General features: G+C 39.9%; 1 protein-coding gene across 3 annotated transcripts in view; it reads left to right on the plus strand.

Annotated features, from left to right (window-relative positions):
• cyth1a (cytohesin 1a) overlaps window positions 1–26444 on the plus strand; it is an 81345-nt gene that overhangs the window by 11265 nt on the left and 43636 nt on the right. The window contains exon 1 of one of the 3 annotated variants that reach the window (XM_041817060.1): window positions 1281–1640. The exons of 1 other annotated variant lie outside the window; for it this stretch is intronic. In XM_041817060.1, coding sequence (XP_041672994.1) covers window positions 1559–1640 — 82 coding nt within the window. In that variant the 5' untranslated portion in view covers window positions 1281–1558. Of the gene's footprint in view, window positions 1–1280; window positions 1641–23635; window positions 23864–26444 lie in introns of those variants that run through there. One more of the 3 variants, XM_041817061.1, reaches the window with a different exon arrangement.

Genomic DNA, 26444 nt, shown 5'->3' on the forward strand with positions numbered 1-26444 from the left:
ACTAACCAAAATATTATTGCAGATATGATGTTTTCATTTAATTTAAACAATCAACAAAAAGCATTTTTAACCCAGTTGTTTTTTACAAAGCTACTTCCTGCGCCTAATAGTCTAAAAATAACTTATGCTAACTGCCGTTAATGCTCAAACAGTGCCTAGTGGGGATAAAAAATAATACAAAGCATTTTGCATAGACAAGTATTAATGCCCACAGTTTAAACAAAGAGCCCTAGAGAATTGCAACACTGATGGAGAGCAGTGAAATGGCTCATAACACAAGATAATTTGACAGTGGTCAGTGGAAATGATCTCTGCTCATCGAAAATCCATCCATCCATCTTCTGCTGCTTAACCAGCGTTGGGTCCTTGGAGCATCCTTAGTTATAACCGTGCAGGTGTGTGACCGTTTGACTTAGTTATGCATTGCTTGTGTCGTCGGTACCTCGCTGTATTCACTGACAGAGTGGGCAGAGTTTTAAAAAATGATGCATGACTGAGACTGAACGAGGGAGGCTCTTGTTAGGACACTTTTTGCGATTGGCAGGCGGTTAATTTAAGGTGGCAGGAGGTAAGATTGGTTCAGGAGTGGAGGTAAACATTTCCGCTCTGCTTTGCAAGATGAAGTGAGAATAAAATCCATCGTGCCTCATTATCAACACATCTGTGGCAGAACAAAACAGCAAGAGTATTTATAAGATTCTCATATGAGCTCTGTGGCACCAGACCCCTAAAATATGATTAAATCGGGTGAATAATTTCAATGGGTGTGAGAATAATCTCATCAAAACAAATGGCTCACAGTGTTTCACCCAGGAGCATATCATTCCTCCCTTCTGGTTGCCAAGCAACAATGAAATCTTGATTTCATTTCTAAGGCTTTAGATGCCAAAATGATGAGTTGACTGGAAGCAAAAAGCAACAGAGTCGAGAATAACAAAAGTGATTTTAGCACACTTCGACTCAGATTTTAATTACTCTTTAATTGATGAAGAATGTCATTGTCTATTAAGAAAACTTTTGACCTCTCTTGAAGCTGCATTCTCAAATGCTTTTAAACAACACAGGCTTACTTTTCCATTTGTGTATACAGTGTTTAAGCTCTAAGAATATCTGTATGGAAAGTAGCAAGTGGGAGAGAAAGTGAGAGAGAGAGGAGAGAGAGAGAATGAGCAGAGGAGGATGGAGGGAGGGAGGCTGAGCTCAAAAAGGGGAACAGGGAGAAAAAGCAGAAGTGATTTCAGCGTCCCGGCAAGTTGCACGTTTAAAATAATCTACGGGGGGAAGAGAAAGTAGGTGAGTGTGAGAGATTGGCTGGGAAACTGCGGAGAGATTATATCCAACTTGAGGGGATTAGTAGGTGGAGTGGAGTGACACACAGCAGGACACAGTTGGAGTGTCGTCCAGGAGGGACGGAGTGACTCCCAGAAGCCACAGCAGGGGAGCCGGGCCCTTTGCTACTTCCTTTTTCCTCCCTCTTACTCAGAATCGTAAGGAGGCAGAAGCTCACAGCTGCCGACGGAGGTATACTTTCTCACATAGATTTAAACACAGAGGAGCTATGGGGACTGTGAGTGAGCTCTGCGTGTCCAGTCTTCAGACGTTCCTCTGTCCGGCTGTGAAGCCGCTCCAGCAAGATCCAGGTAAAGACTCTGGGCCATTCACTGCTGTTTGAATGCAGCTTCATGGCTTTTATAATGGCACAGCATTACCTTTATGCTCTAATGTCGCCTAAATAGGTCAGTCTAAGCCGTAACACAAAGTTGTTTTGAATCACTTTTGGATGTGAGGTAGAAAATCTGTTGATTCAATGCTTTGTGCCCCAAAACATGGCTGCACAAAGACGATAAAACTGTGGGACAGATAAGGCAGGCTCTTTTGGATAAGGAATTATTAAGCAGAACTTAAGCTCCTGTGCATTTTTGTGTCTGGCTGCAAAGGCACTTCAACGAGATCCAAGTGAGGACTGCACTGCTTTTTTATGTTTGCACGGGTTGAATGAACCTTTAGCCTAAATAGATCAGATTAAACCATGATTAGGAGTGTTTTATCAGTTTTAGAAGTGTGCAAGAAAACCGGTCAGTTTGCTGTGTGCACAAACTCATGCCTCCTGCAGAAACAATAACAGAAATAGAGGGCTAAGGAGGGTCTCTTCTTGTTCCAAATAGATCTAGGTAAAGACTAGTGATGCTCCAAGGTGTATGTTTCCCATCTGATTAAATGCAAAATACAATTGCATTAAGCCAACTAGTATAAAGTCATGCAAATACATTCTGTAAACCAACCGGTCCTCTGAGACCATAAATGCTGCAGCCAGGGGCGTAGCAAGGGATTTTTGGGGCCCCAGAAAGAATATTACACAGGACTTAACCGGTTTGCCAAGCAATGAATGTTGTGTCATTTTTACAAATATCCATGCATTTTAATATATTTTTGAACCATAATTTCCCAGTTTAAAAGTAATATTTTTACTATGTTGAAATTAAATTTACTTGCATTATTTTGTAGCACTGGACTACACCATCTGGACATTTTAAGGGAGGAGCAGGGCCCCCCCAGTATTGTATTTTACTGTCTTTGTCGCATGGTCTGTTGACCGATTCATTTTGTCGCTTTTGATTCAATAATGACACTAATTACTAAGAAAAATAGATAGAAACACACTTTTCGTTGCAGGTTTCTCAAGGGCCCCTCCCCTTCTATGGGCCTGGGTGATCAGTACCCTTTTCCCCTCTGTGCTACGCCCATGGCTGTAGCAGTTGGCTTATATTGGAGTAAAGAGCTGTAGGGTCAGGCAGTAGTCATAAGAAGTACAGTGGTAATGGAGAATTGGCCAGTATTAGCTAATCTTGTTCAAACGCATCCATACCCACTTACCAAGGACGAAGCAAACTGGGGTTAAGTGTCTTGCAGTCACATCGACATGTGACTGAGGGAGCTGGGGATAAAACTTGCAACCTTTCAATTGCAAAATGACTGACTCTACTTCCTGAGCCACAGTTTAGATGGAGCGTTTGACCAGGATTGTCAGCCTGAAAGGATATAAAAAATGTTGATAAGTAGCTCAATCGACAAGTTCTTCTGGTGCCGTCAACAAAGGCATCTGAATGTAACCCTGTAGCCGGCTAGTGGTGGGTTGGGACCCAAAAGTGGGTTGCAGAGCTCTTTCCAGTGGGTCATGAACAAGTGCCCAGGAAAAAATAATGACGAAACTTCTATAATGTATTGACGCTCTAAGTGGACACACATCCATACTTTTTAATTTACTTACTTTTCCTGCGATAGCAAGTACATTTCAGTTTTCACTTTCTTAAGATTTCCACTTATCTGTTCAATTTTCTTGGGATAACAAAGCTGTTTTCCCCAAGATAACAAGGTAATTCCTCACAAATTTACTAAAATTGCATGCTGTCTAGGGAAAAATGGAGAAGAAATAAAATGTATGCATGCATGCCTTTTGTACCTGTGCACTTTTTCAATATGAAGGACCAGACTCAACAATGAGTCTTCTTACAGCAGAAGCCTCTGCCAAAACATGTCGATCTCTGTAGAGCAGGATGACCCAAACAGAAATAAGAAGGTGCAAAGCAATGTCAAAATACAACACAATGCATGGACTCTCTGTTGTAAATGTCAGTACTAAATCAACATTAGGACACAATCAGCGGCATAGGCCACACAGGGTCATACAGAGAAAATTGATTTTTGAGGAGTAAAACCACAGGATTTGATTTGACATCCTACATCCTTTGTTGAAAACATAAAGCTTTTCTCAAGTACTCACTCATGGTAGACACCAAAAATCATGAAATGATATCACAGAAAATCAGTCTCAGAAAGGTAAAGTCACCTGTTGTTTACCTGCTTCTCTAGTGCCGGACTTGGCTATTATCGCTTGATCTCACGATTACCACGTTAACTCTCCCAACACTTCTCCCATGATCTTGTGATCTCTCGTCTCCAGCTGCTCAGGGCTGCACTCCACTGTGCATCCCCTTTAAACCCATCCAGCAGGTGATGAAACTGCATTTCTATACAGGATGTGAATTTGACTTACGTGGGCATGCAAGGACCTGAAGTGTTTGGCACTTCCTCATTGGCCCTGACACAGACGCCTTATTGCAGCTTTTTTGTGCATGTGTTTTTGCATCACTTTGTGGCCAAGAAAATCCAACTTTGTTACTTAAACAGGTCCGTTTTTATTATAGAAGTTTGAATCCTTTTCAGAATAACGTAAGAAAACGTTTCTACTCTTACAAAAACACATGGATCCAGCACCAGTGATGACACTCAGAAATAGAAGTAACTTCTTGCCGCTAATGACCGTCTCTCATTGCTCCAGCAAGACTACGGTAAAGTCACAACCTTTGGCTTCGTGCCTTTGTCTTATCACGACTATCTGTTTGCGTGCATTAAAGCATTACTTCCAGGCTCTCTGGCTGAAATAGGTCAGTTTAAGCCTTGATAACAGCTAGTTTTTAAACAGAGTTGGCACTGTGCAAGAAAAGCTGTCAGTTTTCTCTATTTGTGTGACTCTTGCTCAAACACATGGCTCCAGCAGCAATGATAACAGTCCAAAAAGGAGCTACAAAGGTTCTCTTATTAAGTATAACCTCTAATCCTCTGTGCAAGTTTTAGTGTCTTACTGTGGCAGGGCTCCTGAAGAACAGGCTGTTGTTGGATGACAGCTTTTAGGTTTTATATTTTGCATGATCTGTCTTACTTGTTTCATGCATAAACATTAATCTCTCTGACCTAAATTACTAAGAGCAGTCCATCGAGGTACTTTGTCCAAATGCCAGCCCCAGCCATTTCTGGGTGAAAACTTTGCATCTAGTGCCATAACTGTGCAAGAAAACCTTCTCTTATGTGACCAGGTGCACCAGAAGTAACAGTCTGATTGTTATAAAGGGAGTTTAGTTGCCAAAGGAGGTCTCAAATTAATTGCAACTCGAACTCTGGTGCATATTTGTGTTTAGCTGAAAAGATGCTCCAACAATATCCAGGTAAAGACACAACTGTGGGCCTTACAGGGCTGTCTTGCATTTTTTTGCAATTCTTTGTTTCCCCTTTACAACAGACTTTTTTGGCTTAAATAAGTCACTACAAAATAAAACCCCAAGTATTTTGAAATCAGTCTTTTAACTGTAGAAGAAAGTCTGCTGGTTTGCTGTGTTTTTGTACAAACACATGGCTGCAGCTGCAATGACAACACTCCGAAACAAATGAGGGAGTTTCTTGTTGCTAAGGAGGGTCTCTTAGTAATTGCAACTAAAGCCCCTGTGTGTTTTTGTGTCTGGCTGTGAGGATGCTCAAACAGGATTAAGGTGAAGATACAGCTTTGGGACTTATTCTGCTGTCTTGTTGGAGCCATGTTGTTTGTGTTGTCGCTTTCCTTATAATCACAAACATAAAATCTTGTCTTTAAAGGTCAGTTTTAGATATACACATAAACAGTTTGGATTCAGTTTCAGGATTCTAGAAGGAAACATGCTGATTTGTTGTATCTCTGTGACTCTTGCATAAACACCTGGCTAACACAGCAGTGATGATGCTTAGAAATAGAGGGAGTGCTTGTGGCTAAGGATGGTCTCTTATTGCTCCAACAAGATTCATGTGAAGACAAAACCTTCGACCACAGCTGGTGGTAACGACTTTTTGGTATTAAGTAAATAAGTGACTGCATGAAAATTCACCCCCTTTAAGTCAATATTTAGTAGATGTACATTTGTCTGCAAACACAGCACTGAGTCTGGATAGGATAGGTCTCAATCAGGCTTGCACATCTGGACACTGCAATTTTACTCCATTCTTCTTTGCAAACAGGGTCAGGTGTGAAAATCTCTATTGGACTGAGATCTTGGCTTTGACTTTTCCACTCCAGAACATTCACCCTGTTGTCTTTAAACCATTTTTGTGTAGCTTTCATTGTATGCTTCAGGTCATTGTCTTGCTGGAAAAAAGTCTGCTCCCAAGCCCTAGTTCTCTTGCAGACTGTATCCATTTGTTTTTGCCACATTCATTTTACCCTCTACTTTTATAACCTCCAATTTCTACATAAAGCGACCGCGCCACGATCGCTAGCAAATCATACAGCGGAGCAAATCGCTCCTGCTCTAGTATATCAGAGCATTTCCACAGCAGGCGCTCCAGACTGGCAGCAGCGCGTGCCTGGACGACATTTCACTCCACATCGTTCGAGATATGCTACAGGTCTATTTTCATCGCGACCCACTGCCAAACCACGTCAATACCCATCGATCAGAAAGCTCCAGAAGAGGAAGTCACAAGCGTAGAATATGTGGTTCCTTTGATAACCTTTTTTATTAACGTCAGATTCACATGTAGCTATTTTATATATATTGGTATTCACTGAAAATGTAAACGTAACTTAAAAAAAATGATTAACCTATAGGGTTATTAGCCATAGTTTTTGTTATTGCAATATCTATTATGACCACAAGAGGGCAGTAAACGCCCATGCTATTTGAGATCGCTTAAAAATCTGGTGGGAATAAATTCATTTATCGTTTTTAATTTGTTTTTTAGTACTAATGTTGAGTTCCCAGAGATGCAATACCTAACGATTAATCTTTTATTTGATGCAATTTTTTTTTTAATTTATTGTGAATTTATAAAGGAAGTTGTGACATAACTAGCATGCAAACATGGCTAAGTTTGTATCAGCTGCCACGGCAGTCTCACTTCACAACACTAGAAAATTTTTCCCAAACTTGCCTCTCAGTAAACACCTTTGTTATCCACGTCAGATATACATGTAGCTATTTTGTATTTCAGTATTCACCGAAAATGTAAACATACCTTAAAGAAAAAAGTGATCAACCTATTTGGTTATTAGCCATAGTTTTTGTTATTGCAATATCTGTTCTGACCACAAGAGTGCAGTTGAACGCCCATGCTTTTTGAGATCGTTTGAAGACGTTCTGGTGGGAATAAATTCATTTATTGTTTTTAATTCATTTTTTAGTACTTATGTTGAGTTCCCAGAGATGCAATACCTAACGATTTATTACCTCTGCCAAGGAGGTTATGTGATCGGGAGGGTTTGTTAATTTGTTTGTTAGTTTGTTAGCAACATAACTTAAAAAAATTGTGGACAGATTTTGATGAAATTTTTAGGAAATGTCAGAAATGGCATAAGGGAGAGCTGTTAAGATTTTGGGAGTGATCCGGGTCACCCTCTGGTTTCAGGAATTTTTTTAAGGATTCTGTACTATTGGGAGATAGGGCTGATGGCGGAGGTCTGCGCTCTCCAAGTGCTTTTCTGGTTTTATTTATTGATTGAAAAGAGGAAGCTTTTTACAGCAGCTTTTTGGTCACTAACATGCAATTTGCATAACTTTTGCACCCAAAAACAAACATTTCTGACTTAAATAAGTCACTTTAGGCTATAAGTTAATGCTAATAGTTCAAAACTATTCAGGAATGTTGTATTTTTTTAACTATTGCACAATCAAATGGCTCCAGCAGCAATGATAAGATAAGACAGAAATGAAAAGGAGTATCTCTTATAAACTGCAGCTTAAATCCCTGTGTGTTTCACTGACTGGCTCCTCAAAGTTCAACCAAAGCCTTTCTGCTGTCGTCTCAGTTTTTTATGCATCCAGTGTTGCATTACTCTAAAGCACAAATATTGATCCATCTTGCTTAAATAGGTTGCTTTTCTTTCATTTGGTTTTAAATTTGTGCAAGGAAACATGCTAATTTGTTGTATTTGTTTGACTCTTGCACAAACCCAAAGCTCCAGCAGCAATGATAATATTCAGACAGAAATAGAAGGAGCTTTATGCTTACAGTGGGTCTCTTATTAATTGCAACTTAAGCCTCTATGCATTTCCATATCCGGCTATTAATAATTTTGTTATTGCCTTAGCAACATTTTAGATTTGTGCAGGAGAACATGGGAGCATGCTGATTTGCTGTGTTGTGATTAGTGTACCCTCACATGGCTCCATGGTCAGACAGAAATAGAGGGAGCTTCTTGTGGCTAAGGAGGCTCCCTCATTAAGCACAACTTAAACCCCCACTGAGAGAGAGAGTGTGAGCTTATTACTTACTAATCTCTTGCTGCACAAACTAATTTGAGCCAACTGTGCTCACAAGGCATCATGACCTTACTCAGTTATCCATGACGGTGCTGAAACTCCAGGTGCAAACACACGGACTGACATGCTCATCTCCTGAAACTGGTCCTGCTCGGCTGTGCATGACAAATTGACTTCCTTGTCCTTGTTACCACGCCGCGTGTCTTCTGACAAACAAGGTTGGCCGGGTTGTGTTTACCTGAGATCACATCCTAAACCTGGATAAACAACTCGCACCGCTTCCCAGGCTGATTACAGATGGAGAAATGGAGCAGGCTAAGACTTTCCCACCATCTGTCCGTGTTTTCCCACATTTATTGTCCTCTCACACTGTAGCAATTAGATTGGATTTAGGATGTGTGTGTCGCGTGTTGTCTGCTTGGTTGCTTAGTGTTGCAACAGCATTACACGACACTGCCAGGGTGGCATTTTGAAGCCCTAATGTCAGGCTGTGTTGACATGACTGAAGTAGCCTCTCCGGGTTGTGGTGAATCAGCTGACGGAGTGCGTAACAAGGGGAAGCGGTGCTGTCTCAGTCATTTTAAAACCCCTGAATAAGCAGCACGGACCTGCATGTAAAGCGGGGGCTTTTTGAGGTTTTGGAAATGGGAAGTAATAATTATTGATCTTGTTTCAGGAAAAGCAACAACAGTTTTTCAAGCATGCAAAATAACTCACACATATTTGTAAGACTAATAAATAAAGTTCCTCTTGGCTTTACATGTGCGGGGAATTCTGCCACCTGGTGGCTTTTACTCAAAACACAAACAAAAGATGACACGTAGAGATGCACTGCTCAGCTTGATCAACCTTGTTTCCTTCCTGTTTACTGGCTTATGCTGCAAGCTTTTGGGGTTGCTGGCAGTGTTTACAATGAAGGCAACTTTAACCATTTTTCTCTCTTTTTTTTCCTCTGTGGCTCTGGTGCAAGTGACTGATAGAGTATTAAGCATGCTGGGAGATTTAATAAGTTTTACGTGGATCTCCACAAGATGGCAGTGTGAGCAAGGAAGGCAGGCACAGCGCCAAAAGTAAAGCCAATGCTAATGGTGAACAAATGGATTTATTGAGCCTGTATGCTAAAGGTGCTACGAAACGTTGTAGCAGCAAGCAAATACTTAGCACCTCAGTGACAAACACAATGACCTCCCTAATGAGTACAAAACAAACAGGTTATCATATAAGCTAGCTGGCTAGCCGGCAAGTAGGATGATGCTGAGCTGCTAAATTATATTATATGACAAATGTAGCATTAGCTTACAATTAGGGGTGCACCGATTGCAATTTTCTGGCTCATCACCGATTATCGATCTTTAAAAAGCCTGACCTGCCGATTCCGATTTTGGCCAATACCAATTTTTTTTTATAACTGTCAGCATACACCTTCAATGTTCCAATCTTATTTTGTTGAAAAACATTGAACAATACCCCTGAAACAATACAAACTTGTTGTTTTAACTGCATGAGATAGTTCTCTCAAATATAAATGAAAGGTTTAGAGCATTGCTGTCCAAACTACTAAATTATGTCAGTCCCTTTAGTCTTTTATTTTTCACTTTTTAGCAGGTAGAGGCATATGAAACCGATCTTATTCACCGATCTTATGTACAAGGATCGGCCGATTGCTGAAATCCTAAAATTAAGGAAATCAGCACCGATGCTGATTTTGGCCGATCGATCAGTGCACCCCTACTTACAATTAGCACATTGCTATCACTGCTGCCTTGGATCCTAGTATGGCAGCCATATTGGGAAATGTGACTTCCAAAATGACAAATAAATTACACTTAAGTTGTTTGGTGTGTTTGTGCTTTTAAAAAGACTGAATAGCTGAATAACTTACAATAGAACTATTATTTTACATGTCACTGTGGTGGCTCATGGTGGTCTGTTAAACATGCAAAAACATCATTTTTGTTAAGAGAAGCTTTCATTGTGGCTCTTTGCTCTTGTTTTGATAGAGAAATGTGGTTGAGGTCTGATTAAAGTGTTGCTTTTCTACTGCTATACATCCAAGCTAATCGCTACAGTGGTAGCCGTTATATACACCAGCTTACAGTACAACTCAACCCCACCTGTATGATTGCAAGAAGAGCAAAACCATCCTTCCTGTCATGAAAAGCCTTCAGTGTTGTTTTTTGCTCTTTATATGATAAAGAATTGTAGCCCAATTCTAAAAAAAACTGTTGCAGGTGGCAGCCATTGCAAAAGGCTCACAGTCCAACTAAACCCCGCCCTTAGCTACTGACTCATTCATCTTTGATGACACTGATTGGTTCAGCCCAAATGCTGTGAATTGGAACTCTGCAAGATGGATCTGTCTGATGACAATCTGGCATTAAGGGTGCCTGTCAGTGCCCAGAGTGAACATAATGCTTTGGATAAATAGAAAAATAAAATGGGATTTTGTTACTAGGACAACATCTTATTATGAACTGCCTCTATATTTTTAGAATCTATTTTATATGTTGAATTTCATTAGCATTGTGCAGGACAGGCCTACAGACATAAATAAATAATAAAATCTGACTGCAGGTTTGCAACTTGCACAAGTCTCACAGTTTTGCATAAGGTATCGAGTATTGAACTGGTATTGTTTCAGTTTCAAGGTTTGTTTCTAATCAGTAAATCAATTAATCAGTTAGTCTTTGTTAGTATGGTGCCAATTCATAACCAAAGTTATCTCAAGACATTTTACAAAGAGGGCAAGCCTAGACCAGTGGCTCTCAACTGGTGAGGTACAGCAACAGGACAGCAGCTTCCAGCAGCAGCTCCTGCTCCCTCAAGTAGCATTCTTTGACACATCCAACATTCCCAGCAATGATAATAAACTCTTGTCTTGAGTATGAATGACACCCATTCACTTTCCAGTTGCCTGAAAGTGGCACTCTTTTAGCTCAAACTGCCAAACAGAAAAACAATAATAATAGTTGTGATGGCAGCTGTTGTCCGGGAAAAGATTGGGCGGTGTTCAGAATGAGTTGGTGTTTCTGTTTTCAATCCTGAATCATACTAGTGATTCACAGCTGACTCATCAACTGGCAGTGCTGCGAGTTTATCGTCAGTTAGATCACTCATAAATTATCGCCAAATGTTGTTTGACTCTCTCCTGAAGTGCAAACATGAGTGAGAAACTTCTCAGTCCTTTTCAGTGGCTTACATCGCGGTGAGTGACGTCTTCCCGTGCCTATCTTCTCAATAACTCACCTCTTAATAAAACACATGTGGAGTGTTATGTCAGTGCCCTTTCATGCTGTAAATGTTGCAGTGAGAGTGACTCAACATGCCCAATTAATTCTCACACACTGGAGTTGATAGCAGAGAGTGTAACGCTTAAAGCAGACATGGTGACAATTAAGCTGATTAATAGCATCACAGCTAAGAGGGTCGTCTGCACCGTGATGCAGGTGGACTCCGGCTTCGCCTCGGTTATCAGACTTGGAAATTAATAGGTGTCGGCTCCAGGGTCAGCTGAGGACAAAGTGATCTCCCTGAGAGCACAGGGAGTGTTGGAGGGAAATTTGCCAGATCAGCTGGTTGTAAAGGAGGCCACGGCGCTAAAGTGACAGTGTGATGATGCTAACATCCCGGCCTATTTTGCTTTATATCTCTTTAACCCTGATGTCCCGTTCAAGGTCCTGGGAATCCTTGGCCTCTTTTACAGATCGTTGTAGAACTAAAGGAGGTTTTTTTGGCACAACTTCACCAACTTTTGATGCATGGAGGATGAAAAATGTATCTTTAGAAAAATTACACATTACCTTTGCTAGGCTCAATAAGGGATTTTTAACCCTGTCAGTGATTTATTTGCAGCAAGACCTCCCCAAAATATCTGTACACCTGCAGTTTTTCTTTAAAGGGTGATGATGTTAGAAAAGAGATCTTTTTTCATCTTTTCTGACTGTGATATGTTTTGTGATATGGAAAAAATATTTTAATTGAAATATTTGCATATAAAAGAATGCATATCATATGTAATCATCAATGAAGATGTATAAAAATGTTGTGTTTGGCCCTACTTTGAAAAACGCTGAGCAGTATCAGTAACCTTGCAAAGCCAAAAGATTGACCAGAATCCATGATCGGACCAATCAGTGTCATTTGAAGAGAATGATGCAGTGGTTAAAGTCGTGGTTTCATTGAAGCTTGAAAATCATGGCGAACAGTGACAAGATTAGCATGGATACAGCTACTGGACAATATATGTTTATCATAAGAAGAGCAAAGAACTGCACTGAAAGTTTTGCATGGTGGAAAAGATGTCTTTGCTTGTCTCCTGACTGGTTTTGTCATGAGTTGTTTGAAAAGATGTTTTTGCACTTCTTTTGCTTCAGCAAGAGTTTGATTTCCCACAGTCTCTGCAGCAATAATGACTACCCATCAAGCTTGCATTATGTATTTTACTCCCAGACTATGCCTGCTGCCGCGTATGTTTAGTCCCTCTGATTTGTGCTCTGAAATAGGGCAGCTCCATCTCTCACTTCTTCCCTGATCCTCAGGTGAAGTAAGCTCCTACACAGTACCTGTATGGACCAGATAATGGGACAGGTGAAGGGTGAGGCAGACTGTAGAGCGCCATTTGGTGATGTCCAGGTCACTGATGTGGACTTTTGCTGATGATGCTGTGATCATTCTGGAGACTGCAGATGCTCTTGTGGGGACTCTTAACTTGCTGAGTGAGAAGGATGAATTGTTGGGAATGCACGTCTCTTAGGTCAAAGCAAAGATCCAGGCATTCAGGGATGCCGCCATCAAATCTGTGAATGGTGGGAGCGTGGAAGTTGAGGAGCAGTTCACCTGTCCTGGCAGTGTAATCCATGGATCCCCTAACTGGGAGGCTGAGATCAGCTGCAGACTTGGACTCTGGCATGGAGCGATGGGTTTGCTGGGCGAGACAGTGTGGCGCTCACGTTATCTGAGCATGCAGACGAAAGAGTCTTGGTTCCGTGGTTCTCCTGGTCTTACTATACTCTTGCAAGGCTTGGCTGTTCACTGATGGCCAAAAACTTCAGCTAGACTCTTTAGTGACAGCTTCTCTTCGGTGCACTTTTGGGTATCGCTGGCGAGACCATGTGTCTAACGCTGACATGCTCAGGAGAGCGGGGATGAGAGGGGCCATCTGCTGGATCCAGCTCACTGCATACTGGATGTCCAGGACCTGGTAAGTTGGACCAGACCTCATGTGGAGGGGTCAGCTGGGAGGATAGGGCATGGGCCTGGCGCAGGGCTGGATGATACTCATGAGGAGGCCGGAGCAGTACAGGTCCAAGGTTCACACTGTTTTCTGGCGTTTTGCATAGACGGATGTGAATAGACTATACTAGGTAGACTAACACAGTCTAGATCTGGCATGTCAGGTGAGAGGCTTTGAGCAGAAGGTGAGGCTGAGATTACAAAGTATGCGACTATTTCAAAATTGAATGCATACAAAGTACATACTTTGTAAAAGTGGATACACCATTCAAGACAAATTAGCCTGAATGCATGTACAAAACTAAGACTCAGACTTCAATTGCATGGTTTAATTAATGTTAAACTGATCACAAAAAAATAAAAGTTCAGTTTTTTTTTTTACGTGAAATAAAACAAGTTTCCACCTTCTGCTCCAAAAAGATTTGTTTTTAGAACGCAACATTTGTCATTTCCCAGTAGAAGTCACAAATCTAGCCCAATAGTGGGCAATGTCAGTAAAAACTGTGCCTGTAAGAGTGACTAGAAACAGATTTTTTTTAGCTGCTGACTGCAGGTGAAAAAACAGCATGGCAGGATGCCAAATAATGAGAACAGAAACCTGATTTTGACAGAAACAAAGGGACAGAGTTGCATGTGTGAAAGCAGAACAGTTAAACCTTAGAGGGATTTCCCTCCTTTTTTTTCCCACTGAGTCATTTCTAAAGCTTAACCAGGTAAACTGTGTTTTATTTTGACATTATTTCAACTTTGGTACCAGAAAAATGTTCCTCCTCATACCTTTTTTTTATTGCATACTTCTCTTCAGCAGTGATCAAATGAAACAGTGATTCCTCTGCTGGTGATAACACGGCCTCACTGATCACTTACATGAAAGAAGAACAGTGTTAACATGTTATCCTAGCTGAGACAGAACTGTTCTCCTCTGATGAGACACGGTTTGACGTGTTCTGGATCCCAAATGAGACAGACCACCAGAAACCTCTTCAAAGAGGAGTATGTGGGAAACCAAACCAAGAAAGATGAAATCCACACAGCTCTGATAGAAATACATTTCTGCATGGTGTGGTTTGTTTTTCTAACATGTCTTTTTGTATTGATTTTAAAAAGTCTTAATAAGAACAGGCATGCTGGTGAACTGAATCATGTTTTATTATGTTCTGGGCTATCACAGGCATTATAACAGGCTGTTGGACCTATTGATGCTCTGAAAATGTGTCAACATGCCGGCCTCATCAGGCTTTCATGCCTGCAGACACGATCCATCTCTGAACAGCAGGAGGGTTATTTAACCATTCCCAAAGACTGTTTATTATTTGTCAGGCTGCTTATGCATAATTAATCAGCTACAGATGAACAATTGCTTTGTCAGCCTGTAGTTAAAGGTACAGTATGTACAATTTTCACACTGAAAGGCCTACATTAATGCAGCAAATGTGGCTTTATGCAGCAAAAATTGGTAAAAATGAAAAAGTAGAAATCAAGGGCACAAAGAAACAAAAATTTGACAGAAATAGCAAAAATAGTGGCATAAATGAGGGGAAGTGCAAACATGGATGAAAATGGGATAAAGATGAAAAACAAGAACAATAAGTTGAAGATGAGTTTAAAAAAGCAAAATCAAGTAGTAAAAAATGAGCAAAAAGTAGACAAAAAGGGGCAAAATATTGTAAAACAAGAAATATGGGATTAAAGTGGTGGAAAGAAGTCACAAAAATGGGCCAAAATTGGCAGAAATGGACAGAAGGGGGAAAAGGAGTTAAGTATGGTCTAGAGGGCTAAAAGCTGCAAAACTGAGTTTAAATTAAGCACATTTTGGAAAACAAAGGCAAAAAGCAGCAGGAAATGGGTTAAAAGAAGCAAAAAGAACTGGAAAAAATTGGGTTCAAGCTGCAAAATTGCCTAAAAATGGTAAAAAAAGGTGGAAAACAGGAGCAAAAAGCAGCAACAAATGGGTAAAAAAGGAGCAGAAATTGCTTAGAAATAGTAAAATAGGGTAAAAACGGGCAACATTTGGGAACAAAAGTGGCCTCAATGGGTTAAAATCAGCAAAAATGGGTTAAAAGTTGCAACAAAAAAAAAACAACAACAAAAAGATGCAAAAATTAGTTAAAAGTAGCAATAAGAAGAGGCAAAAAATTGCCATAAATTAAAACAAGAATAATGGGTTTAAAGTGGCAAAAAGAAGTAGCAAAAATGGGCTGAAATTGGCAAAGAGGGACAGAAAGTTGTAAAAATAGGTTAAGATTTGGCCAAAAAGTTCCAAAGTGGCTAGGAGAAGAGTAAGTTGTGGATGTTACGAGTAAGCATCAGCTTGGGTACTGCCTGGCCTTCAGTAAGGATCAGATCCGTGTGCTGATGACGTCCTAAGGACCAAAACAAAAAACGCCACCGTCTGTAGACGAAATACCAGGGCTGAAAATGCACAGGCAAAGGAGATGCCATCGATATTGACTTTGGGTGACAGGCGATATGTGTGTCAACATGTGTGGAGCTTGACTCTTTCTGTGCCATCTTTCAGCCGCTGGGTTTTAGAACATCAGGCCTCGTGATGAATCCTTACCACCCTGCATGCCTAAAACTAATGCACTCTACTTTATACCTAACACTGTCTATATGAGTTGATTGATCTTTTGTTTAGCCACCTTCTGACCCACTAGACATTTCCAAGTCGATCAGAGAGTCGCTGCTGACCTTCATTCACCTTCGCTGCTTACTCATTATGTTGACTTGAGGAGTCCCCATGAGGCATAAGATAATTACTAAACTGTTTAGTTTAATTGAATAGAGTCCTCAATTCAAAACAAGAAGTAAGCAACAGAAATGACTTGTATTAAACTAAGCAGTCATTCTGCTTGTTCTAATTAATACTGTAGGACAGTCTGGCATTTCTCACCATCTTCCTAAAATGCACAAGACCTGCAGTAGTTTTGCTGGCGTATCTGTGCAAGCTGCAAAAGATAAATAAGAAAGCACAGAATATTGTTCTGAGAACACATAAAGAAGCTGTTTTAATATAAAATCCAGCATCTCCTTTGTGACTACAGAGTGGCCGCCTGCCTGCAAAGCACTTTTTCCTCACGTCCTTTTCTGAAAAATGCCACAAGAGCTTGATATATTCTTGTATGGCTTATGACTCATGTCTGCAATTAATCACCCAGGTCTGCTCTGCCTATTACCCGGAAAATTATATGATTGCTCATTCAGAGGTGTCATGAAATGTCACGGCACCTGTAAAAGGAATGTGTCAAAAACAGCTTGTGCTATCAGTCAGGCAGAGATGAAGCAAGGAAACTTTAGCTGCCAAAGAGCAGACAATGCCAAAGAATGCGTGGCATGCATGAAGTAATCTGCTCTGATATCTATTACCTGGTGTTTACTTCTTTAACCTGCCTCTCAAACAGCATGATCGCCTCAATATTTTAAAGAAAGTCAGAGAAGCCGATAAAAAGAAGCATGTGAAACAGCTAACCACTAGGTTATAACAGCATGAAACCAGCTGATGCACACATTTTTGCAGCCACAATGAGAGTTTTTGCTTTATGCATAGCAAAAATTACCAGAACAGACAGAAAGCATGCTTTAAAATGGTGAAAGCCAATGACTCCATTGTAATAATAAATGAATGTTTTTGCCAGTTTTGTAAAAGATAAAGAAACAAAACCTTTCGAATTGTTACTAATACTTAAAAAGGATTTTTAAGTGATAGAGACAACTTTTATATTCCTTAGTTTGTGACTTATGCTGTTGAAAATGTGTGCATTTAGGGGATATTTCACTGCTTTTAATGAGGCGGTGATTTCTTTTTGCATATTTAAAAAAACAATTTTAAGACTTACTTTAGATTTTTAAAGAGGAAAATGGGATATTTATGCCTGTTTTTGTGTTTTTTTGTACAATATATCATGCAGAGTTTCAATTCAAACAATCAATCAAATAATCATGATCATAATTTTTGCCGTCATCAATGAGCCCTAAAATCTGTTGCCTTGGTTCTCAACTGGTGGGTCAGGAAAGCAATCATCAGTATGGATGCACAATAATGGATATACAATCCCTTTTTTGTTGTAAAAACCAACAAGTGTCTCCAGTGCAGAGAGAGGCTGAGTCAAGTGAAGATGTTAGAGGAGTGTGATAGTAGACAGCCTGGTAGTTGTGTTACATCCCAGTTTAGGGGAACCTGGACATAACACAATGTGTGGCCCCACTCATCCCACTCCCAAGAAAGCCAGTAGTACAAGTAAAGCAAAGTTAAGCAGCAGTTTAATTGTCTTGATATGAGTAACAACAAATCCACCAACGGGTTGCTCTCTGCTGCAAAAAGCTGAAAGTTTAACAAATATTCTCACAATAATTTTCACAAACAAATGATCGCAAATCTGAGCAATACTTTACCAAAACTAATCTCAGAGACTACACAATCAGAATCTACAATCACAAAAGCTAAGCTACAACTCACAGAGCTGCTGGCTTCTTTGGAAGTGGCTGGTGAAGAGGAGAGCAGACTGCAGCGGTTTATACTTAAAAGCTGGAGGAGTGGCTTGATCCAATCAGAAGCAGCACCTTCCTCTTCAATGATCCAATCAGCCACAGTCACCTACATCAGCACCTGATCACCTAGACACACCAACACACACACACTCACACACACTCAACACTGCAGGGGTGGACACGGAGCTGCACATGTGCAGTAAAACAGAAACAATACAAAACTATGGCCCAGGGTCATAACAGTTGTTTTACTTTTGGAGCTTCATTCAAGATGATCAGCCTTCACAACAGGCCCCTCTATGTGTTCAATACCCTTGGAACCACTGCATTATGGTTATGGTGCAGTCGTAACTTTTGCCAGATTTAAGGTCAGTTAATATAAATTTGGGTTGCAATTTTCATTACGGAGGTAGTTGTGGGTCCTGATTCTAGACCAGTTGAGAACCACTGATGTATTTCAGTGCAGATTTATCAGTTTAGTAATGATTTACATGATGCTGTTCTATTTTAGGTGCACAACAAAACTGTTAATAAAGGCAAAAATGAAAGAGGAATAAACATTTGAATTTAAAGTGGTTAAAAAGACATTTTGCATGTTCATATTTTATCTCAGAATATTTTTGACTCCGAAAACTTAAAGGAAATGCCTAATGTATTACAAAAGATATAAAAAGAACCCCCTTATTTATTCAATATATTAGAGTTCCCTTTTTTGGTGGTTCTTGAATAGATTTTCAGACAATTACTTGGATGATCAGGCCTTACAAGGTTAAGAAATTTTAGTTTTGTAATATAAGGGTGATCATGTCACCATGGCTGTTGCAGAGATCTTAAAATTTTGAGGTCCACCTCTGCAGAGTTGTAGTTGCTGCATATGATCAGCAGGGGTCACTCTGGTATTCTTTTCTGCTATAAATCCTCCTGATTTTTTTGTCTTGTGCAATTTTCTATCAAATTCTGGTACTGTTAAACAAGTACATTTTTCCCTGCAAAGTCAGAGACCTGTGCATTTTCACAGTTTCATAGAAATAAACCATAAGGGGTAACTGGACTAGGTTATGGTTCTTGAAGATATTTTATCTCACCTCTGAAAGGGGTGAAACATCTTTGAGAACCTTAACTAAGTCCAGGTACCTCTTTTTGACCAAGCTTTGGATGACTTTGCCTGGTGATGTCAGGAAAATGCAGCTACATCTAAGGTCTATATTGTGACACAGCCACAGTCCATCATCAGTCTCTCCGTGCTCATCTCACATAGATGATCACTGATTTAACTCAAAAATCAGATATCCTGCATAGCAACGTCCTCTCTTTGACTGGGTTATATTACATTTTGAATAGCATGAATAAATGCGGCTTTATACACAAGTCATGTTATCCCAGCCTCTCTTGCATCCATTTTTAACACTGTTTATGTGCAAGCACTCCAGTTTTTGCTGGAGTATTTCATCACTCCTTACTGAATCTTAAAATCCAGAGGCAGAGTTGTAAGAACATTTTGATGATACAACAAAGACATTGTATCATTGGACCTGCGTGGAGGATAAATATAGCGCTCACTCTTTCATGCTGATTTACCGTGCAAAGTCAGTAGCTCTGATTATTTGATCAGCCGGCTGACAGAAGAAAAGGACTATTGTTTGACTTAACTCAATGAAAGGCTCTTTTCACACGAGAACCTGGATCTTTCCAGTAATCCTAAGGGCTAAACCTAGAACGATAAGACCAAACAATGGCTTTTTGATAATATTAGCAAGGCTTTTGTGTGTTAAAAGTGTTTCCTGGATGTTAGAGAGCAGCTTTTTGCAGAAAGAAAATGACTGAACACTGCTGGAAAGAGGATAGAAAGAGCTCTGTCTTATTGGTCAATAATTTCACAGACAGGCAAAATACAAAGAAACTTAGCAGTATGGTCAAATCCAGTCTAGTATTACTTTAAATAATGCCTTTATGATGCTTTTTAAAAAATATTTTATCATCAAATGTTGTCAGAAAGGTTTAGATTAATCATTTGCACAGTGAAAATGGAAAAAAAGGGAAAAAATCTTGATAATTTAAGGAATTTTCTCAAACCTATAATGAGCTGCATCTTTTAAAGCAAGAACAAAACCCTCTTTGGATTTCATAACCAAGTCTGACGGTAACTTTGTGTTTGCAAAACACTCCATGAACGTCACACATCAGCTCCAGGAGCGGCTCAGTCTCTCTGTAAGACAGGAAGTTGCACACAATACTGCACTGGTCTGACATGTTTTCCTTTTTTATTCATTCAAAGGTCAAACAGTTTGTCTAGTTTCACTAGTTTGGGGTTTTTACTGCTGATCTCAGGGAAGTGCATGGATTAAGAGATGCAGCAGTGAATTGAAACTCTGTGAACAGGATTCACTTCACACTGAGCACATTGTCAAGTGGTGAATTTAGGAGGCACAACAGGCGCATTCACAGAGCACAGCTTGAGGACAGCCTCCTTAAATCAAGTGGGCACGCTCACTTATGCCTTATAATAGTGAGTTTTTGTCAAGATAATTTTACTTTTAAGGGCCTCAGCAGAAGAGGACGTCCCAGCTTTTGAGGGAAAATATTTTAAAAAAGACTCCTTGTATGTATATTTCTTCCATCTGACTTGAGAGGAGGGATTTACAAGGAAACACTGGAGATGTTGTTTTGTGGATTCTTTCATCAGCTGTGCTTCAGCATTCCTCTTCCTGCAATCATCAACAGGCAGGGACAGGCTCAGCAGTGCTGATAGACAGGTGTTATACAAACAGAAGACACATTTATAACTATAGTAAGGAATGGAAAGCTGGATGTTAACACTTAGAGCTGTTCTTAATGTGTGCTTTCAAGGAATATCGTCCCGCTATAATAAACAAACCTCAGTCAGATTACATATTGATCAAAAGAAGCATCTAAGATACCCTGGAGTGGCTTTTTTATTGGCCTAGATGAAACATGGAAGTGTTAAATAAAAGAGACTGTTTTAAACCAGAGCAGACTGCTCAGATTCAGCGGAAGTGCTGCAGAACCTTCAAGTTTGATGAAATATCTCTACATGGTTGTGGTCTTTGTGGGGTGATTTCACACACTTTGAAGTTACACAATCATACACAGCTTTTGTAAGTCATACTATGCAATATGAAGATCTCCCCCATAACTAAAGCAATCGTAGTGAGTGAACGAAGTATTTAAAGCATTAGGACATGTCCAAATCTTAGATCTAATACCTAATAGTACTTGTTTACCTCTCTTAAAAGAGCATCATAACTCAAATTCACCACATCCACTTATTCTACATATCTCTAGTCTAAGTAAAACTAGTCAAAATAAAAAACATATATGCTCAATGTTGGTGCAATATCATTTTCTTCTGCCATAAATCATGCATTTTTATTTATTGCATCTAATTATAGCACAGTAATTAAACAGTTTGTGGTTTTAATATGTCTCTAGAGCTACCTTGGTATATCTAGTGGGGATGCTGAGTAATTTTGATTGATGTGATGACATTGTTGGGCTTTTAGAAGGGCTTGGACCTCGCTGTTGGAATTGTTTTTGGATTATTTTTATGCTACACTTTCACTTCTGGCCTCCTTACATTCAAAATGCATGTCTTCATTGAAGACATGCATCATTGAAAGTACAACCCAAATTCAAAAAAAGTTGGGATGCTTTATAAAATGAAAATAAAGACAGAATGTAGTGATTTGCAAATCTTATCAACCCATATTTTATTCACAATAGAACATTAACAACACATCAGATGCTTAAAGTGAAACATTTTACCATTTCATACAAATGTTAGCTCATTAAGTGATTGCAGCAACACATCTCAAAAAAGTAGGGACAGGGCCATGTTTACCATTGTCTTGCATCCCCTCTTCCAACAATGTATGGGAAGTGAGGAGACCAGTTGTTGGAGTTTTGGGAGAAAAGTGTTGTCCCATTCTTATCTAGCTGCTCACCAGTCCTGGGTCTTTGCTACTTTTTTAGGCTCATTTTATGATGCTCTTTGTTTTCTATTGGTGAAAGGTCTGGACTGCAGACAGGCCATTTCAGCCACAGAACTCTTCTACTGTAAAGCCATGCTGTTGTAACGGATGCTGTATATGGTAGATTTGTCTTGCTGAACATGCAAGGCCTTCCCTGAAAGAGACGTTGTCTGGATGGAAGCATGTTGCTCTAAACCCTTAGCGTCAGAGATGCAGGCTTTTGATCTGTGCACTGTTAAGCTGGATCCTCTTTAGTCCACAGGACAGGGCATCCATGGAATGAATTTCAAATTTAGATTCATATGACCACAGAACAGTTTTCCATTTGGCCTCAGTCAATATTAAATGAGTGGCCCAGAGAGGATGGCAGCTTTTCTGGATATGGTGGGATATTCAAACTCTTGGGATTTTACATTGAGGAAAACTTTTCTGAAACTGTTCCACAATTTTAAGGTGCAGTCTTTTGCAGATTGGTGAACCTCTGCCAACGAGAGACTCTGCTTCTCCAAAATGTTCCTTTTATACCCAGTCATGTGCCAGTTAACCTAATTAGCTACAAAATCTCCTCCAGCCATTGTTTTACAAGTAACACTTACTTTTCCAGCCTTATTGTCACCCGTCCCTACTTTTTTGAGATGTGTTGCTGCCATCTAATTCAAAATGAGCTGTTATTTTACGTGAAATTGTGAAATGTCTAATTTTCAAAATCTGATATGGTGTGTTCTATTGTGAATAAAAACATGGGTTTATGAGATTTGCAAATCATTGCATTCTGTTTTCATTTGAAATTTAAACAGCGTCCATTTTTAAAATCGTGCTTGTAATTTTAGGCGTTTGCCTCTTATTTGAAGCACACCTAAGATGAATATATCTTTAGGCTCTTTTGGAGCACAAGGCTCCAGACAGTTGCCTGTTTGCCTCATGAGGATATAAACCTAACAATGTGAAGAACGCAACCCTGAACTTCCTGAACGATATTATGATAAAAAGCTTCAAGCTTTATGGGCAAATATTTCAATGTAGACTAAAGTAAGGACACAAAAGTGTTTTCTTTCTCAAAATCTGAATCAAACTGTGATTTCCTGTGCACGAATATTCAACAGGTGTTGCTTTGAATATTTTCCTGTGCCGCAGACAAGTGTTGTTGCTATTTTCTACAGAAACGGTTGATTTCAGGCTGACTACAAACCCTACACACATGTGCTTTCGGCGGATGTGGTGAACTAAAGCCCAATAACAAGCGCAAGATCAGCAGAAGTGAACTATCTGTGGGTGTCAATCACCACGCAGGTCTCCCCGCCCCCACTGAACCCTGTCCCAACAGCAGTTATGTGTCCGTGTGACAAAGAGAGCGCAGTGCCCAGGGCAACAGGGTGGGAACGCAGGCGGCAGACGCGTCATCAGGCACATTTGGTTCACCTTCGGACTTTTAGTGTCAAGTCAGCAGAGTTAGAAACGCTTACAGGATATGGTGTAACTTTTCTCAAACATAAAACACATCTAAAAATATAAACATTGAATAATACACTGAAGGAAATGATTTAACATTGCTATTTTATTCCTCTGCAAAAATTAAATCAAAAGGGAAAAACAACATTTATTTAGATAATAATAACTCAATATATTTTCCGTGGGTACCGTTTGAGAGCTAAAATTGCTTCCAAAAAATTGCTGTAACGCAACAAAAATGCTATGTCAATTCAACCGTATGACTTTTTACGATTTATTTCAGCTAAGTCTTTATAACGCTTCAAAGATTCGAACGGCTTTTATTGTGAAAGTGATAACCGGATACTGTTGGTTTTATTGCGCATGCCTTGACAGAAGCTCGCGCGCAGGAAACATTGGTTAAAGTCCTCCGTCTTTTCAAACCACTCCCTCAGGCTGTCGACACGGAGCCACCCTTCACTTACCAAAGAAACTATTCCCAGGAGTGTGTGTTAACTCGACTCAGAGACACCAAAGAAAGAAAGAGACTTCATTTATAAGTTTTTAAAGGAAGTTTTGACTCTCGGAAACATCTTAAAAGTTTCTTTGACCGGGACCTGCCAAGCACAGACAGCATGGTGTTGAAATCGGAAGACGGAGTAGGTGAGTGAAACATTGAAGGAAAGACATTTCTTCATCGTCTCCGGAAGCTTTTTGTTGTTTTTTGCTGGGTTATGTGTCTTTGTAAGTATGTTTCCGAGAATTTTAAACGGCTGAGATGGAGCATTTTGTCTGTTTTTTCGTGGGAGAGTTTACTTCTAGTAAATCTCAGCAACCAAATGTGAGGTGAGCGGTGGGCTGTGTGGCCTTGTTTACAGTGTTTACTCTGACATTTGTGCCACCCCTGCTGTATTTACTGAGTCAACTTTGTGCGTATTTCTTCAAACCTCTTTGTCTTCAGTCAAAGAAGTGAGCTTTGAATACATTTAATCGACTAATAGAGCCATGAGGTAAATGTATGACGCAACTAAAGTCATCCTGGTGTCCTAAACTACTTATAAATAAAAAATAAAAAGAGTTAAGTTGAAAACAGGGCAGAAATAACACCCTGTATGACAGTGCTGTTATTTAACTTTTTTGTTCATTAGTTTTCATTCATTACCAACGGAAACAGACCCTGTTTTCTCTTAAAACTCATATTTTTAAAAGTATTTGATTGTTATTAGCCTATCAGGTCTACATGTTGAATGCATATAAATACACTGTAATGACACATTTGTCCCTCCTCTCTTGCTGTACTGAATATTTTACTTGCTTTTACAGAAGATAGATTCTCATCAGTTCCATTTTTAGTAAATTATCTGCTGCAGCAGGTGTTAGAGCAACACATGATCCTGTTTATAAAAGAAACACTATATTATTTATGTTATATGTTAGTTTTATTTCCTCACTTTTAATCATTATGTTATGCCTATAGAAGCCCAGAGAAAGCCTTTATATTGCAGTGAAGTATATTAAAGGGTGGTTGTAATTCTTTTCCGTAGGTGGTGATGCTTTTATCATCACCACATACTTTATTAGGATCCAACAATAAATGAGTGTGGGGGCTTTGAAGTTATACAGAAAGCCTTTGTTGACAGCCAGCCTCCATCTCTTTGGCTCGGTTAGCCCTGGCAGCATTAATCAGCACCCTTGACTTGCGTCACCATTAATCGTGTTAGAGAACAGTTGAACGTCTGACTGCCTGATCCAGTTATACGCTGCTGCTCTTTTGTTCAGCTGATGGAGAGAGGGGAACTTTAACACTCTTTGTGGCCCCGGCTCAGCCTGCCTGGCACACTGCTGCATTGTTTTTACCGGGATGAGAGATGAGACAGAGAGGGAACAGTCGATTCTCTCCGAGTCCATTTGTCTCTGCCACTTAGAGGTGGGTGGTCTGGGAAGTTAAAGTAGTTGTCACTAATGGTTCCCTAATGAGAGGCACTGAGAGCTCTAATGGGCCTTGCCTGGCACTGTGATGCCCGCTGTTAGATAACCGTCATCATCTCCCTATGATTATATTTTAGCCTTCTTTCTGCAGTGGTTGCAGCACTTTTTGCTGCAGTTTCAGTGTTCATTCCTCATAGTTACTGCAAGTGGATTAAGGTGTATGACTTTACAGAGGTGTTGTTGTAGGAATAATGTTTGGTAGCTCAGCAACACCCAGGCTGCATTGCTGACATATTTTAGGAAGGATTCGCCAGGCAAACAATGGTATTCAATATTTCAACCACTGCAACCTGACATCATAATCTCCAGGATATAGATGCATGATGAAACTGCATGCTTACCATTTGTTTAATGTTCCTTTTCAAACATTTAAATAAGGATTTAGACTACAAAGTATCAAACAAGTCAAAGTTTCATCTTAGTTTTACTACCAGCTCCCTCTAAAAACATTAAAATGCACTGATAAGGAAAATTTGGCCAGTACAGATACTGATGTGTAAAAATGCACCTGATTGCTGATACCACGTTTCCTGCATAACAACTTAGTATTTCTTTGTACCCGTTGATATTTGATTTATTTAATCTGTTGTTAGTTGTTTCTTCTCTTAAGATGTCACTAGAACATGCCCACAAAGTTGATGGTCGTGAAAAACTCCCGTTCATTATGAAGAAAAATCCAAGCTTATCCGGCTCTGAATCAGCAGTTGGGTATAACACCTACCAGCAATAGTGACTATAATAGTGAAACAACAGATAAGCATCAGCTGCTGACATTGGTGCATGCCACATTTCTTGCTGATGGGTCGATGTCTGTCGACAGTTCCTGTAAATACTTTTATGCAGTTGCTACAAAAAGTATACATGCACCTGTAATAGTACTCAAAATGTTCTTGGAGGATTTGATGAAAAACAGGTTATGTAATTAATAATTATGCAAACCCCTAGACTGATACTTTGTTGAGGCACCTTTTGATTTGAGTCTATCAGTGTAGCCGATCTGATTTTTGCAAAATTTGCCCACACTTCCTTGCAAAAGCTCACAGAATCTTTCAGATTTAAGCCTCAAACACACCAGCGCCTCCTGACGCACTTACAAACGATCGCCCGCCTTTATTGACAGAGGAGGATAGTGGATACAGTCAGAGAGTGGAGGACATTTGGAAAAGGAGCCGAAGACTGGAGTTGAACCCACACCACTCGTGTTCATGGTGCGCGACCTAACCACCAGGCCGTCTGCGCCCTGCCACCATTATTT

The sequence above is a fragment of the Cheilinus undulatus genome, linkage group 21, assembly GCF_018320785.1.
Source record: "Cheilinus undulatus linkage group 21, ASM1832078v1, whole genome shotgun sequence".
NCBI classification, from domain to species: Eukaryota; Metazoa; Chordata; class Actinopteri; order Labriformes; family Labridae; genus Cheilinus; species Cheilinus undulatus.